The sequence below is a fragment of the Colossoma macropomum genome, unplaced genomic scaffold, assembly GCF_904425465.1.
Source record: "Colossoma macropomum unplaced genomic scaffold, Colossoma_macropomum, whole genome shotgun sequence".
Lineage (NCBI taxonomy): Eukaryota > Metazoa > Chordata > Actinopteri > Characiformes > Serrasalmidae > Colossoma > Colossoma macropomum.
In genome coordinates, this window is record NW_023494796.1 from 20,048,891 (window position 1) to 20,065,201 (window position 16,311).

At 37.4% G+C, this 16,311-nt stretch overlaps 1 protein-coding gene across 1 annotated transcript; it reads right to left on the minus strand.

Annotated features, from left to right (window-relative positions):
* Window positions 1-322: 322 nt before the first annotated feature.
* Window positions 323-5,391, minus strand: LOC118816914 (proline-rich protein 2-like). The gene is made up of 17 exons (XM_036583518.1): window positions 5,386-5,391; window positions 5,156-5,213; window positions 3,993-4,163; window positions 3,384-3,536; window positions 2,903-2,986; window positions 2,628-2,696; window positions 2,496-2,513; window positions 2,353-2,373; window positions 2,216-2,245; window positions 2,075-2,101; window positions 1,906-1,932; window positions 1,701-1,727; window positions 1,549-1,584; window positions 1,418-1,453; window positions 1,295-1,315; window positions 729-799; window positions 323-640 (listed from the first exon to the last, which is right to left on the minus strand). The coding sequence occupies exons 2-16, from the start codon at window positions 5,204-5,206 to the stop codon at window positions 755-757; spliced, it is 816 nt and encodes a 271-aa protein (XP_036439411.1). The 5' UTR covers window positions 5,207-5,213; window positions 5,386-5,391; the 3' UTR covers window positions 323-640; window positions 729-754.
* Between the last annotated feature and the right edge of the window lie 10,920 nt (window positions 5,392-16,311).

Sequence of the window (16,311 nt, forward strand, 5' to 3'; positions counted from 1 at the left end):
TTATTGATTTTCCTTGGCTTCCTATTAATGCTCAGTCATGTGTTGATCATGTAAATGTATTTTTTCTCTTTTTTTGTAGGCAGCATGTTCTCAAGCAACAGCACAAAAGACTTACAGCTATCAGAAGTGTAGGCATTAGCATTTTCTTTGGTTTGGAGAAGCACTTTTCATGTAGCTGGCAATACAACAATGCTCTTGTTAGTCCACATTACGTTTGTACCAACTGACAATAAATGCTTTTGTGTAATCAGTGTTGGAGATGGAGTGTTGATTTTGCAACTTTCGCAACTCAGAAACAATAAATACAGAACACAGCAAAAAATGTGGATGCTGACAAGTTTATTGAATGAATTACAGACAGTCCAGAATAATCTGTAATTAATGCACTGACCCTCCACCACCATCTACACATCTGCTACTAACCTAATCACTAAGATTAAATCTTAACCACCAGTCCTAGAAGACACAGTCAAATGCATTCCTTGCTCCAATATGCCACTGGTTCAATGGTTCACTCCATTGTTTTAGATCCAGTAAACATTAAACTGTAACATTAAAATAAGTAGGGGTATATAATCCTATAGTGGGCTAAAGCTGTTGAATTCTTTTAATGGTCCATGATCTTCAGCTGTTCTTTGACCTGAGAATAGGAAACAGAATATTAGCTTGGGGAATGTGGTATTTGAAATGAATATTTGAGGTCAGTTACAATGGCAGGACAGTTGTACCTGTTATTGCAGATGGAGATGTCTCTTCAGTATCTCCAGTATGGTGGATATTCGTCACTATCTGAGCCGGCCTTAAGGATTGAAATGCATAACATTAGTGTTTCAAACACTGAAACTAAATAACGGAAACATTTCATTTCATCCCTACACAGGGACTTCATAAGCATTGAATAGTGCATTTATAAAGTGATATAAGTATTCATGAAAAGTATTAAAAATATGACGCAAAATATTTTCTGAAATAAATAAAATCGTATTGAAATAAAGGCCTTTACACTTTGACAGCCGCTGTTATGAAGCGGCATTCACAAGTGAGGCTGCTTAAAAGGCCGAGGCTTATAAAACAGCTTAGCGTCATCTTGCAAATGCTGACATAAGCTGTTCATAAAAGCTCAAGTATTGCTTTTTACATTCATTACTCAATGTTTACGTGTTAAGGTGTCTCTAAGTGGACAGCCTTAAAATAAAGTTTTTCCAATAAAGTAAGTAGCAAACTCGCCAGCAGAAAGCATGAGCAAAGTCCACACTGGAGGATTTTAAAAGCATTTCAAAATAGAGACACTTACCCACAAGGAGGATGGGTATTGCTGCGATATTGATGATAAAAAAGATAAAATGGAGAATGAGAATGGCTATGAGAATTATGAGAATTATTTCTGTATTATAACTGTATTTAAGAAATCACTTACAATTTGTGCAACCCCAAATTCAAACGAGACCGTTTGCTGTCGGAAAGAAAACAGTAGAATATTCTTTTAAAATGCCCTAAAATTGAAAATTTCCCCCAAAAATACATAAAGTTACTAAGAATTTTAATTACCGTAGCATTGGGGTTGTAGAAGATCTTGAAGTAATACTAAATATAGGAGAAAAGAAAGCAAATTAGAATGATAAATGGTACATTCAAATGAATACTGTAGTACAATATTGAAGAAAAAAAGCTTATTTTTATCATTTCACAGTGACTGTTACCTGAGGGCCAAATACAGGGGGTCCATGCTGATCATAATAAAGAGAAACAAAAACATTACTTATTTTAGTCATTTGAGTGGGAATCCAAGTCATTTGCTCATTTGTAAAATAATTATCTTATTAATATCTCATATCTTAATATTGTGTGTGTAATATTTTTAATCTCTTATATCTTAATATAATGTGTGAGGGTGCTTGTGAATACCCCAAACTGCGGTGGTCTTCCTCCAGTCTACAAAGGAATAACATATGGTCTTAGTATCACATCACACTATATTTACCTATATCTATACCTTATTAGAACAAACATAATAGTAAATAGTAAAACAGTAATAAAGCAGATCAAGATAAATGACCTATATGCTCTAACTTACTGGTGGTAACATGAAAACGTTCTCTCCCTGGAAAGAAAAGATAGATAACATGTTACTATTGCAAAAAGGTGTTTTCTTTATCAAATATGCAATTAATTGTAGAATTAAACCTAAATGGATGTTTAGAAGGAAACACATTACCGCTTTCAGGAACATAGAAGCATTGAGATTCTAGGAAAAAGAAAAAGGTTATGTCAAATCTCTGTAGCAGAAGACTAACAAAATAAAAAAATTATATTGCAAAAAATGTGGTAATAATAGTTATAAATAATAAGTACCTGCACTGTCACATTGGCAGCCTGTATGTGAATCCATTAAAAGAAAATGGATTGAAACATTGAAATTGAAAAGCCATTTACATCTTTACGCTATCACATATATCATAAAATCATATTTGTAAAGTCGTAAAAAAACATCTTACCCGGAACAGTGGGACGAACTGCAACATAATTGACATAATTATTATCATATTTCATTGTAGAACTGGGCATACATTCATTTGTTTATAAGAAATTCACATATTCATCTTTAAATGTCACTGCTAAAAACATACCGTGATGTTGGGTCTTACGCCATCTGGGCGAGGGCGAGGAGGGTGAGGAGGGTGACGAGGCCCACTGGGCTAAAGAGATTTAATAACCACTTGAATCTGATTCCAACAGATGAGTTTTTAATTTAATTTTATGTTATGTAAAGCTTAGCCTTGGGCCAGTTACACTTGGGCCAAAATACAATTTAAACCCAGACTTCTTTTTAAAATCCAACCCCTTTATAAATCAGGGTATTGATTTTAGTCTTTATGTAGTGCATGTTTGGCAGTAAACTTACTCTGGGAGGTGGTCTTCTACCACCATGTGATCCTCCATGACGTGGAAACCGTCTGGGGAAATCCGCAGGCCCGAAGCCCTCTCCCTATACGGAATACATAGAGCGGTACTGAGTGCTTCATAGCCTGGGCAGTTTTTAACCCAAACCCTAGGCTTATTATCCAGTTATAAATGTTATTTTGAGGTTTCTAATCACTAACTACAATACATTATTCAACAACTACTTATTGAAACATATGAAGCATATAGAATTCATAAAAACAAATATATAAGTAAATTACTAAGAAGTAATCAATAAGTCAGAAGAACTACATACATATGGAACAGGCAACAGTATGACAACAGACATGAATCTAATAAACATATGTGATTATGAGAGTTAAGAAAAGAGGTGTGAACCCCCCCCCACACACACACACACACACCACCCCCACCCTTCAAATGGTCCGAATGGAGATAATGATGGAATGGAATTCTCTCACGTTTGCGAATGGTTCGTCATCCCTCCAAGGCATGTTCAGATCTTGTCCATAGAAAGGTTCTGTTTCATCTGAGTCAGGAGCGCCCGGAACATCCCATTCACCCCCTGGACCCATAGGTGGGCTGTCAGGGCGCCATGCTTCCATCTGACCAGGCTGTAAACAGGTGCAGGTGAGTGATAGTGAACAAACTGAACCATGTCCACTGCTCATCAAAGGTTTGGGGACACCATTTTTTTTTTTCACATTTTCTTCATAGGTTTGATTTTGACTTTCAAGTAAGTTTGCGTACAACAGCTATTTGCTGATACTGTATATATTGACCCTCAACACTCTTGTCTTCCTTGGTATGAAGAGTAGATTTGATGGTTTTCTTTCCCAAATTATTGTTAAAAACATATTGAACCTCTTTTGGCCCAAAGGTGGTTTAAATGGTAAAGCGCTGATGTGTATTGACATTAAAACAAAGGGGATCAAATGAGTGGGCTTCATTTGTATTATGTTCATTTGTATTAAAAACATTTTAGAAAGCTAGGTGCCCCAAAACATTTGCTGGGCAGTGTAGTTGTATATGTTGCAGTGATATGGATTGTCATCTTCTGTGAAACTCACCATTGGTGGGAATTGACCATCGTTCCAGCTTGGCCCCATTGGTCCAGGGGGGAAGTTTCCTCCTCCCATTGGTCCAGAGGGAAACCTTCCTCCTCCTGGTGGCCAACGTCCTCCACTTGGCCCTGGCATGGGTCCTCCCATTGGCGGACCTTGCTGCCAGCCACCATTGGGCTGAAGATGTAGGTAAGTAAGAAATCAGTTATAACAGCAGATGTTTTTGTGTTTCACACAAACACGGAGGTGCCAAACATAAGCTCCCTAAAGAGGTAGTCAGTGGATGATTCTCTCAGTGGAAGGTCAACTTTGTAAATGAAATGTTTGATTGTGAAGAATACTTTGCAAGTTTAAGGAATCTCCTCATCTATACTGATTAAAGGTATTTTCGAGAACTGTATGTTCATGCCAGGAACCATTTCAGAACGTCTAAGTTTTGTCAAAAAACGTCACATCACCAGGTATATATGGCCCAGGGATGAGTCGGAATTTTCAAATATTCAAGGCATTTTTGGTTTAAAGAAGTGTTTTTATATTTGAGAAGTCTGATGCAACTCTATACTTTCACCCCTGTACCTTAAGGCAATGCAAGTTATGCTTAATTAAGCTCTTATCTGTTTAATCCAAACAGTAAAGCTTAGAAAGACTACTGCAGCCAGCTAAAGGCTACTGCAGACCGGACACGTAGTCCAAACTGCAGCTATAGCACAAAGGATGCATTGCAGAAAATCAGAGATAAACAAAAGGTTCAGGTTCATTTTACACTCTACTCTTACAGATTTCATAACTGAAATATGCTGTAATTAAGCAAGTAATGTTAGCTAAGGTTAAAGCAGAAGATTAGCATTAGTCTGATTATCTTAAAGACTAGAGTGCTGTGAGTAAATTGATCTGCTATTGGGGTTTTTTGGTCTGGGTCTGGGTTTAATGTAGTACAGTAAGAATATGATCTAAACTGGCATCACTGGCTCTGGTAGCCCTCCAGTAGCCTGTAGCCTCAAGAGTCCTATACTTAGTATATGGCCAAATGTAGATACCCAGTGCTCCAAAAAATGGTAATTGTGAACTTAGCATCTTACTTAGCAAATCATTATGAATTGTTTTGCAATTGACCCAACTACTAATGAATTACATTGTAAACAATTTGACCGAAAGAAACTGGTACTCACACGTGCATTCGCCCCAAGAAATAATAACGCCACAACGAACAAGATGGCCATTGCTGCACTGCAGAAATATGTTACATATTAATGTTACAACTTAAACACGTGTAATAAGTTACTGGATAAGTCTATTAACTAATACAACAAGTAGGACAACATTTCACTGTAAAATGAATAATGTTCTTTTGCTGAATCCAGGCTTCACACTAAAGAATGATAACAAGAGTGATGCTTACCTCCTCTTGCCTCCGCTCAGTGCTGGTCTCCAGCTCTTGCCTCTCTATTTATAATGAACATGCTGATAGTTGAGTAACTGCAATGTTGCTCAAGCACATTTTTTATGACCCAACCTGTGCTGATTATGAAAAAAGATCTTCGCATTGACCTTAACTTGGTCTTGCATCAGATGGCGTAGGCTTGCCATGTAAACTGAGAAGGCTACACCCTTAAAATGGTTCTTTAGTAAAGGCAATGGATCTTTATAGAACAATTAACACTCTAAAAACTGTTTGGAAAACCTGTTGTATGTGTCTTTATTAATTAAAGTCATGGTTTCATGTAGCACTGAAGTGTTCTGCTATTATTACTAGTTTGCAAGTCGAAGAACCTTTTTTGGTACTATATATAAAACCATGTGGTACATGATTCCACAGGTTCTTTGAATGATGTCATGGAAGAACTTCAGTCCCTTACAAACCATGTTTGAAAAAGAGATTTGTGGTTGTGAAAAACCTTTTAAATGTTTAAAGAACTTTCACACACTGTAAAGGTTGTATATCAGTTTAAGGGTTCTTCCTAATATGCACAGATTTAAATGAACAGCTTTTTTGTTTTTGGGGTCTATGTGGTTAATGAAACAGTCATTTACTTAATAATGATGAAATTAACTTATGTAATTATATATTCCATATACAGAGAATGTATAAAATAATCAAAACACCACATTAAATACTTGCACTCATTGGCCATTTTATCAGAAACACCTAACATAAGTATACTTTATAAGTTTACAATTACTGACTGTAGCCTGTTGCTGCACATTTTATCCAGAAGGTCCCCAGCTCTAATACTTTGTCAGGGGTCACAGGATGCTTTTGGCTGGATATTTTGGTTGGTGGACTATTGTCAGTCCAGCAGTGACACTGAAGTGTTTAAAAACTCAATTTCCAGGACTTTCTCAGGAAAAATTCCAAAATAATTTCCATGACTTACACATACGAATGTGACAGCCGTTGCCCACAAAAGTCATCTTCAAAGCCAACATCCATAACTTTAAAGTCAACAACACAACCCCTAACAACTCCTTACATCCAGGCACTTCAACACAGCATTCATATAGATGCAACACTAAAGCATTCCAAACCACAATAGGTATGAATGGTCATTCAAACTGAGTATTTGCAGATAGAAATATGCTAAATGCAAACATAATGCGCTAAAATGTGCGACCGCTGCGGTTTAATGGCACAACTTTATAAAACTCTTCAGTTGTCAGGACCATTCACGAGTTACCTTATTTTCCAGGAGTTTTCCACAAATGGAAACCCTGCTATGGTAGTTCCTTTTAATTGATGGACAGGGTAGAGAGGGGCTGATAAACTGTCCAACAACAGATGGACTACAGTCAGTAATCATAAACCTACAAGGTGCACCTTTATGCCTTTCTGATTAAAATGGCCAGCAAGTATGAGTAGTTTATGTTTCCATTACTTTGTATCTATTTATAATTACAAACTCAAGTATTTACAGTTAGTAGTTTTTGATGATTTATCATCATGTATTGTATATTTATCTGCATCAATCTTTTACGTTTATTTTTCTGGATACATCTTATTTATTTATTCACTGATTATTGTTTTTCATATTATTTAACATGTAGCACTGCACAGGACTAGCATAAGCATTTTATGTATGTATCTGCAACAAAACTGGTCTAATCTCATTAAAGACCCTGATTTCAAACTTTTGTGAGGTGATCCCAAACGTTTGAAGAGTACTGCATCCTGTTATTTGCTTGTGATTGCAATCATGCATTGCTTGTGAAGGTTTTTGCAGTGTTTGAGAACAATGAAAAAAACAATATTGTACTCTGTATATCTCACTAAATAAGTGTGATGACAGAGAATCATTGCACAGGCATTTTTAGCCATGCCTTAAAGTCCATAATCTCTATGGATGGTGAGTAAAGTCCGCGTAGGCCGTAATCCCTCTTGATATCATAATTAGGCATCTCCAGTCTTTAATGTGTTTAGCAAGTGCTAAACACATTGAAGAGCAGGCATCTCTAATAACGGCGGGGCATTACATTCTGGGCGTAAGAGTAATTTTGCCCTTTTCATGCCTGATGAACAAACCAGTGTTGATATAAATGAATATTCTAGGTGTGCTGATTCTTTGATCACTGATATTATCACTATATTTCAGCAATCTACTTATGTGGCAAGCTGTTGTAACAATAATGCCCACACAGCCCACGCAAGGATGTGATGCCATCATCCATCCAAGCTGTATTTAAATCCTCATGCATAGACTGTCCGGCTGAGTCACAGAGATCAGAGAAGCAGTAGCCCTTCAGAAAGGTAATTAGGTTTCATTTGGATAAGGCCTGTTTATTGCAAAATGCTTGCAGTATTTGCAGTTTACTTACATAATTGGTCGTCTGGAGCTATTATTGGCTTTGCTTCAAGACTAATGACAAATTCCACAAATATGATGACTGTAGCATGTTTGATTCGCCTTCTCGGCTTGACTTTGGATGTCCAAATAAGGCTTTAGATTGCAGTTTCATGTAAATGCATGTTACATTTACTTACTTATTTGAAAACTTGCAGGCTGAAACTGGAGTTCACACTTCCTCCAGTTCTGACTATCATAAGGTTTACAAACTCAAAGATTCAATTGCTTCCATGGCCAGCAGTCCAAAAGAGCAAGACTGGGTGTCTAACACAACATACAAGTCTTCATCATTTCCCATTTTTCTGGTAATGGGGATTCACTGTTATGTTCAGTTTCATTTGAAAGGGGGGCACTGCCAGTTATTTATCAGAACATTCTAAAACAGCTGCCAACTTAAGGATGTAGGGTGCTTGTCTTAGAAGGTTTGGTTGGGGTCCTCTGGCCTTACACTTTCTGCAAGAAACAGAAAATTTTGCAGTTTTCTATAGAACTGCAATATTTAAATAAAGACATACATACACACATACATACACAGCTGTAAAATATTAATGCAATACAAATGCAACAGATTTTTTTTGGTGTTTTTAAGTGTGAATGCCCCCAGAGTCCAGGTTACAGCTCAAAAGTTGAGGTTCTGCAGGGTCTCCATGGTAATGCATCATGCCTAATAAAAGAGGTCGCTCTCTTTCTCATATCCTTAGTAGCATCATTTGAATGTCTAGCATACTCTGTGCAATGTTTTTTTGATTCATGTGTTTGATGAAAACGTCAGTCAGTGAACTTGTATGTTCACAATATATTAGCCCTTTAACCAATGAGAGCAAAATGTAAGGTACCCAACTGACCAACTCAGCTTGCTGCCTTGTTATGCCACCCATTCACTGTGTATTAAATTTGTAAATACATGAACAAGTTAGTTTAGTATTTCCATCATCATATGATCGTTCTTCAACAAGCGATTGAAGTTTTGCCTGGCTCCTTGTACTCTGCCTTGATGAAAGTCTTGCTTGGTGGTTGGAATGAAAGTTTAAGTAAGTTATAGATGTTTTACATGCTGCTGTTTGTGTAACTTTAAAAAATGCCAAGATCTCTTAGTTCAAAAACCAGTTCAGTCATGTTTTGTCAAACTATTCAAGAGCCAGTTTTTGTTCTCTTTTCAGACTGTTCTTAAACTTTCCCGCTCTTCCTCCTCTTTGAAGGCCTGAGTTGTCTGATGGGTTTCATGGGTATGTGCCCAGGGGTCTTAGCCACTAGGGGGTCCCCACAAGCAGTTATGACAAAATTTAAACAGGTGTTTTTGCTCATGCTGAGAAAAATGTCGCTTGCCTCATCTTTCCTAAACGTCAGCTGCATTTTCTACTCCAATCACTATAGCAACTGTTTTTTCTATCTGCCATTGCTTCGGTCAAGCTTTTAGGGAGCTGGCGTTCCTGTCGATGCACTTCGAATTTGACAACTTGCTGTTGTCTTTATGCAACCAGCATAGCTCAACACCAACTCTCCTGCGAAACAATAACAAATGATGAACAATTGAACTTTAAAGGGAAATAAATAAATAAATGCATACATGAACACATGAATGAATGAAGGAAGGAAGGAAGGAAGGAAGGACAGGGGCCCACCAGACATTTGTGTCCAGGGGCCTATAATTTAATGATCGAGGCCTGCCTCTATATAAGGTGTAAAATCAATCAATCAATCAATCAATCAAAAGTACTGCTGTTGGCAACATGGAGAAACATGGAGAATGTTTTTGTTTCTTTCAGCTTTAGCAAAAAAAGGTGAGAGACCCTGAAGCTTCTATAAAAAAAACTAAAACTAAATTAATGCATTCATTCAAGGCATATTTCAATGTAAAAATGGTTTAAAAGCATCTTTCAAGACTGCCTTCCCACAGTGGAAGGATGGGCAGAAACGCCTGTGGATTTTTTCAGCTCTGAAATAAGAGTGGAGCTTGATTTTCTCCTCTCTCTCAAAGATGAAAGCTTTAAGTGCTGTTTATCAGAGGGGGACCGTTTTGGTGATTTACCAGTTTCTCTGCACCGTTTGATAACTGTTTTGCACTCCAGTTTTGGAAACTCCTTTATTTTTCCAAAAAATGAATAACTTGGCGTTCTCACCACAGTACTGTAAGTATCTATAACTATGATTACATGGACTGGCCAAACCAGAGCACACATCTTAACATCAGTAAATGTGTTTAGGATTGTACGAAGCAGACAATGCAATTAACTTCCAAGACTGAACTCTAAAGTTCTACAGTCCTTTAATCGATAAGCCTGTTTCCATATCTCGTCATACTTTTTTTTCTTATCAGTGCTGCATTATATTGGAAAACTGCAGAACATTTACTATGTTGTGGCATCAGATATGATCTTTAAAGATGTTTCACAATGATTTTGTCCAGGTCTGCCACAAAACTCTCAAAATAGAAAGCCACGCCTCATTTCCTAACTGTTGTGCTTAGTGCATATTGCCAAACTGGGTGTGATTACATTGCATGCAAAATTAGGACAGTGATTACACACTAACACTCTAGGATCCATCAGGTGTCACTGATTGGACAGCTGTAGACAGAACAGCTCTTTAAAAAGCATCCATGACTCAAGACTGCGAAAGTCTTTTCTACCTGCTCTGAAGGTAAGACTGTGTCTGCTTTAGCCGAATGTTGGTTGCATCTTTGCCAACGATTGAAGCTAATATGCTGATGTCCTTCACTTTTTTTATCAGGCACAACTAACAGGACAACCATGAAGGTCGTGCTCGTTGCAGTGTGTCTTGTTGCGCTGTGCTGTGCTGCCCCTGTAAGTACTGATTAGCCCTGAAGCTCTAAAGACTATTTTCTTTTTCTGGTGGTATGTAATAGTCATTGCACTGAACTTCACTTGTTTTCACAGGTTGATAATGAGCAGGAAAGAGAGAAGCGCTCATCAAGCGGCGAGGTCAGTAGCACTGCTTGGTCTATTCAACCCCCTCTAGAGTCATATTCTTGTATATTGTTTCATTTTATCTTTATTACAGCCCTAACTGTCGGTAATTTGTATACTTCCAGAACTACCGAGGAGGATATTACCCTCCACAGTACTACCCCACATACTTCCCCAACAACAACAACAACAACGACTACATTCTTAACGTTCTGCTGCCATTCCTACTCACACAGCTGGCGGCTGCCCCTGCACCGGCTCCAGCTCCTAATGGAAAATAAGCAAATGTAATGAGATCTCAAAATGCATTCAGTTGATCTGTTCTCAGTGATTCTTTGTGTTTTCTTGAAATAAAAATATGACTGCATCGGTGCATGAGTGTTTCTCAGCATTTTTTATTGGGACGGCATTGGAATAAAAGAGCGATCATTCTACCGAACTGGTTCAAAGTCAGAGTTCAAAACATAAACAAACAAACAAACAAAAAGCAAACTTTGGACTTTTAACTGTCTTAGATTTTACATTAAAATCCTTTTGCTTTGGTATGACCCTCCACCTTAATTATTATAAATGATTGGGACACATTCACTTCAAAACAATGTGATCTAACTGTTCATCATGTGGCCATGAGGGACAGGGATGTAGTCTCACTTCCTGCTCTGAAAGAAAAAGCTCCGCCTAAACTAGAACTGTGTTTCAGTAGTGACAATGAAAACACATGAAAGCATTTTTTTTATTTAGTTTTTTAATAATAAAAAATAAACTCATGATCAATCTAAATTGTTAAACTTCACTTTAAAATCATTTAAAAAAAAATTAACCCCCCCAAAAATAGAAGTACTTATGTATGCTCTAATAGAAGTACTCTAAAAATGATGAATTTTTATGTATTGTATATGTTTTATTTATTACCATCTCAGTTAAAGCCTTGTCTTTAAATAAATCAATATATAATCCTTGTTAATATCGAAGGTCTGAATATTTAGTTGATTTTCTTTAAAATATTTTTTTTTACTGTGGGGTTGCAGTTTGTACTAATTTGGTAGAACAGAATTTGAAAGACAACTAAATTGATGCATTTTAATTCATGAGGAAATCAGACTTACACTTATATATACTTATATATACACAATCATGTGAAGAAGTAAGTACACCCCATGTAAAAGAAGCTTTTTCAATATATTTGGAAGCACAAATGTCAAGTCTTCATTTAAACAGTGATGATAGATGAAGGTGATGTAATTTAACAAGTGACATTTTGAATGAACCTTTTTGTCGTCTTTTATATAATTGAAATAAACAGTAATGCAATTTATTTATGCGGAAAATGAAAGTACACCCCTACATATATCACTACTTCAAATTTGTCAAATTGAAATCAGGTGCTCCCGATTGGGTGCTAATTTTTGGAGCACCAGTAGAGAATATCTGGAAGAAACTTGTCTTTTTTAAGCCCCTGATATCTGGTCTGGTTTGCTATTTGTTACTGAAGTATGTGGAATCACAATGCCTAGATCAAAGAGCTCTCTGAGGCCTTCAGAAAGAAAGCTGTAGGTGCCTATGAGTCTGGGAAGAGGTTTAGGAAGATATCTAAAATATTGAAAATCAATCATTCCACTGTCCGAAAAAACATCTACAAGTGGAGAAGATTTAAAACCACTGCACAGGGGCATCCCAGCTTGTTCGAAGCTCCATATACTGAGGAGCTCATTAGACATTGTTTCTTTCAGATTGCTTCGTCCTAGTGAGAGTTATTACAGAATATTCAAGGCGTCTTTCAAGTGAATCTCCCTGTACTAGATGCCATTTTGGCAAAGGCCAAAGGAGCATTTGATCAGAAGAACCTCATACCAACTGCAAAGCGTGGTGCCTTAGTTTGATTTGGAGCTGCTTTGCTGCTTCAGGACCTGGCCAATTTGCCATTATAGACTCGACTATGAACTCTCTTTCATACCAGAGAGAGCTTGAGGAGAATGTGAGACCATCTGTAAAAAAGTTGAAGTGGACCTTCCAACAGGATAATGATCCCAAACATACAAGTAAATATACCAATGAATGCTGAAAAGGAAGAAGTGGAGGGTTATGGAAAGGCCTAATCAAAGATCATGTGAGAAACCCCTCACAAACATTGCACAGTTAAAAGAATTCTGCATGGAGATATGGGCAAACATTCTCCCAGTCGTTGTAGATACTGGTAGATAGTTATAAGAAATGACTTCATAAAGTTGTTTCTGCCATAGGGGGCAGTGCCAGTTACTGAGTTCAGGGGTGTTCCTTTTTTTTAACTATTAACTACTACAATGTCAAATTTCCTTTGATTTTTTTTTTGTTCTATTACATTTATTTGTACATACTGTTTAACTGAATATTCAATTCTGATATGTCCACATATTTCAATAATGAGGAAGATTTAATGAGGGGAGCTTACCTACATGTAAGTACACCCAACTGTAAATGTATTTCCATTGCTGCCAGAGCTCTGGTGCCAAATGTACAGGATTATTATATCCTATGTTGCTGTCACACAGGTTAGGAAATGATCTCACCTTCTCTGGTGACTCAGCTTTTGATTAAATCACTATTTGCTGTTTTCACAGAATATATCAGTATCAGGCATTTCACACTGAGAAAGTGCTTTTCAGGACATAAGCAGTTACCATCAGAGCCAAATGAGGGCCTGTTTTGATTTGTTATGCTGGTCACACTTTGTTTTGATGGCAGCTTATAGCACATCAACATATCCTGAACTCTCTGGTGCAACTCAGCTGGTTTTCAACTAGGGTTGATGTTGCGCTAGTATTATGTTAGGATTAGGTTTGGGTTTTTAGGATTTGAGGATTAGCTGGATAGGGTTAGAATGCGTGTTTCAAGGAAAGGTGAATTTAATAGGTACGTGGCTGAATGTAAGTTTACCTTGTTAGTTCATGTTCTTGGCCACATTACACACGATTCATCATGCTGTATCATTTAAAAGACAAAATAATTGTTTTCCCATGACCTTGTATCAAGGTTTAATGATTTTTATTCACCTCAAAGACATCTTCTGATTGTTGTTTACATCACAGTGAAGCAGCAGAAAAATAATATTGACCATTAACACTGTGTTTCTCCTCCCTCTCACACCACCAGCACCTCCTATCATCGACAGAAAACAGCTAGCTCAGAGACCCTCCATGATTTAATGTCTCTTGTGTGTTCACTCCCCAGTACATACAGTTCATTTATGTAAAATAAGCTTCTTTGTATTTTGTGATGTTACAAAAAATTACTAAATTACTTCTTATAACTTCAGAGTGAAGTTATAAGACATGTTTCAGCCCAGAAGGCAATTTGAATGAGGCACAGTATAGGGCAGCCAATCCAACACTGCTGATCCAGGTAATAAAGGCTTCCAGAAACATCTTAACATTAGAGTCAGGTGTGTAGGGTCTGAAATCTCCAGGGTGGTAGATGTCCAGAGACATCTACAGGGCAGAGAGCCATCAAGTAGACTGTGGCCAGCCTGTCTGCTACTCTACACTTGTCTTTAGAGGGGGAGGACAACAGCCTATTAGTAATCATCGACAACCAGCATCACCTGTGTGAAGCTCTATTTAAAGAGAGCTTGCAGTTTGCCAGTTTCTTAGGCTTGAGAGTTTAACTTGCCTTGCACTAGGTAGCTTTGGGGAAAACACAGAAACCAAAAGATTGTAATTTCAGTTTAGTTGTTTGCAAGGTTTAGCCAGATTCTGCTGGTTGTAATGGATTGTTTTGAGCCCTGTAGCTCTTTGCATTTGGGTTTAGAGGTGGGTAAAATGGCAAGCTTATCATATCATACTTTCACAATACACAATGTCACAATATTATGAGTGCAATTTTTTTGTTCCAACATTTCACCAACTGTACTACCCAAAACTCCAATTAAGAAGGACTAATTATGATTTTTTTAAAGAAACTAACAATTAGTGGTTCTAAAAGTAGTGTTTGCCTGGGTTCCAATCTCATGCTGGGTGACCACCCTCTTGCAGTAAAGTCAAAATAAAGTCTCTACACCATAAAACTTTCATGCAACTACTTGCATGTTGTGAGTTGCCTTAAATATAACTTCTTGCACGTAACACATTTGATTACTCCTCTAGTTAGCGTTACGTCCATAGGACGTTTGTTTTGCTTGCTTCCCTTTCTTTCTCTCTCTTATACTCTCATACTCTCGCTTATTAGGAACCCTCCCACTTGTGCGTGTGATTGGCTGGAGTCCCGTAACGAAATTTCATCTGATTGGCTGGCTGAAATTGCATGGCGTATATCTTCGACGGCTGCGCCGGATGTCATCGAGGCTTTCCGCCATGGCGGCTTGGGGCGATTGTTTTTAGATCCGAACCGCAGCGCAGCTTGTTTGTTTTATTGCTAGCGATTGTCTACTATCCTCTCAAATGACATAGCTTAGCTTTACCTCTTGTTCTCTACCCAGTTATCTCTGCAGTTAAACTGTAAGCTCATCATCTGTCTCTGTAAATGTTCACTCTTATGCCGACCAGGTTGTAGGAGTGGGTGCCATTTCTTTTGATCTTGTTTTCTCCTGTTTTTGGTATAGTTAGGCAGTTAGGAAAGACTGACTGTACTTTTGTTTCTTTATGTTTGCATAGGTAAGTTAGTCCTCTAGCATCTCTAGCTAGGCTGGTTATGTTTATTGTTTTGGCGCATGCCCACTCTGACGTTCTCCTGTGTCGTATACACAAAAGAGCCGCATAAAAAGAAAATAACACGATTTGACCTGTTTAAACGTCAACTGGCTCTCTTTTGTCTTTTTTTTATGTTATGATCATCTCAAACCCCTAGACAGGTCGTAACAGTTAGCCAAATTAGCAGCTCATACTTTTTAATTCACAGTATCGTTCACTCTGTAGTGATCTGTGAGGTGCAATTTAGCTTTTTGCAGCATTTTTATCATCTTTTATCTTGTATGTCATCATACATACTGATAATATCCCAGATATCCATCTAATCTAGGATTCCTTACTATGTACTTGAGTTTTAAACTGATGTGTGTAGGTTAAGTTTTTAAAAAGGAATGTTGAAATAGCCGTTACAGTTCTAACCTACTTGATGCCTGACTAATCCTGTCCATGATGAATCCGCTGTGCTTCAAGGACCACGTCTCAGTCTCTCCTTCTGTAATAATATTTATTGTTTAGGTCCCAAATGAATCTCAGGTTTGAGATTAATTGAATCTTTTAAACAGCTGTTAGCATTACCAGGCTAGTAAACACAGCTCGTTACAGAAACATTAGCTTTGATACCCTCACGTTTGTTTTAATGGCTGAAGAAACCGTTCTCTGTTTTATTTTCTTGTCCACTGATCTGGTTTGAAAGTATGTTGTTTGACACGATCACATGATGCATTATCAGTGTTTTAATTGCCTGTTTTAAGAATGGAATACATATAACAGCATCAGGATACAACAAAGGTAACTGTAATTTGTTACAGTTAGAGAAAAAAGCCAGTGGTCTATTATAAAATAGGATGATTACTAGCAGGATTACGTTATCACTTGCACACCAAACACCTTTTTTTAAGAA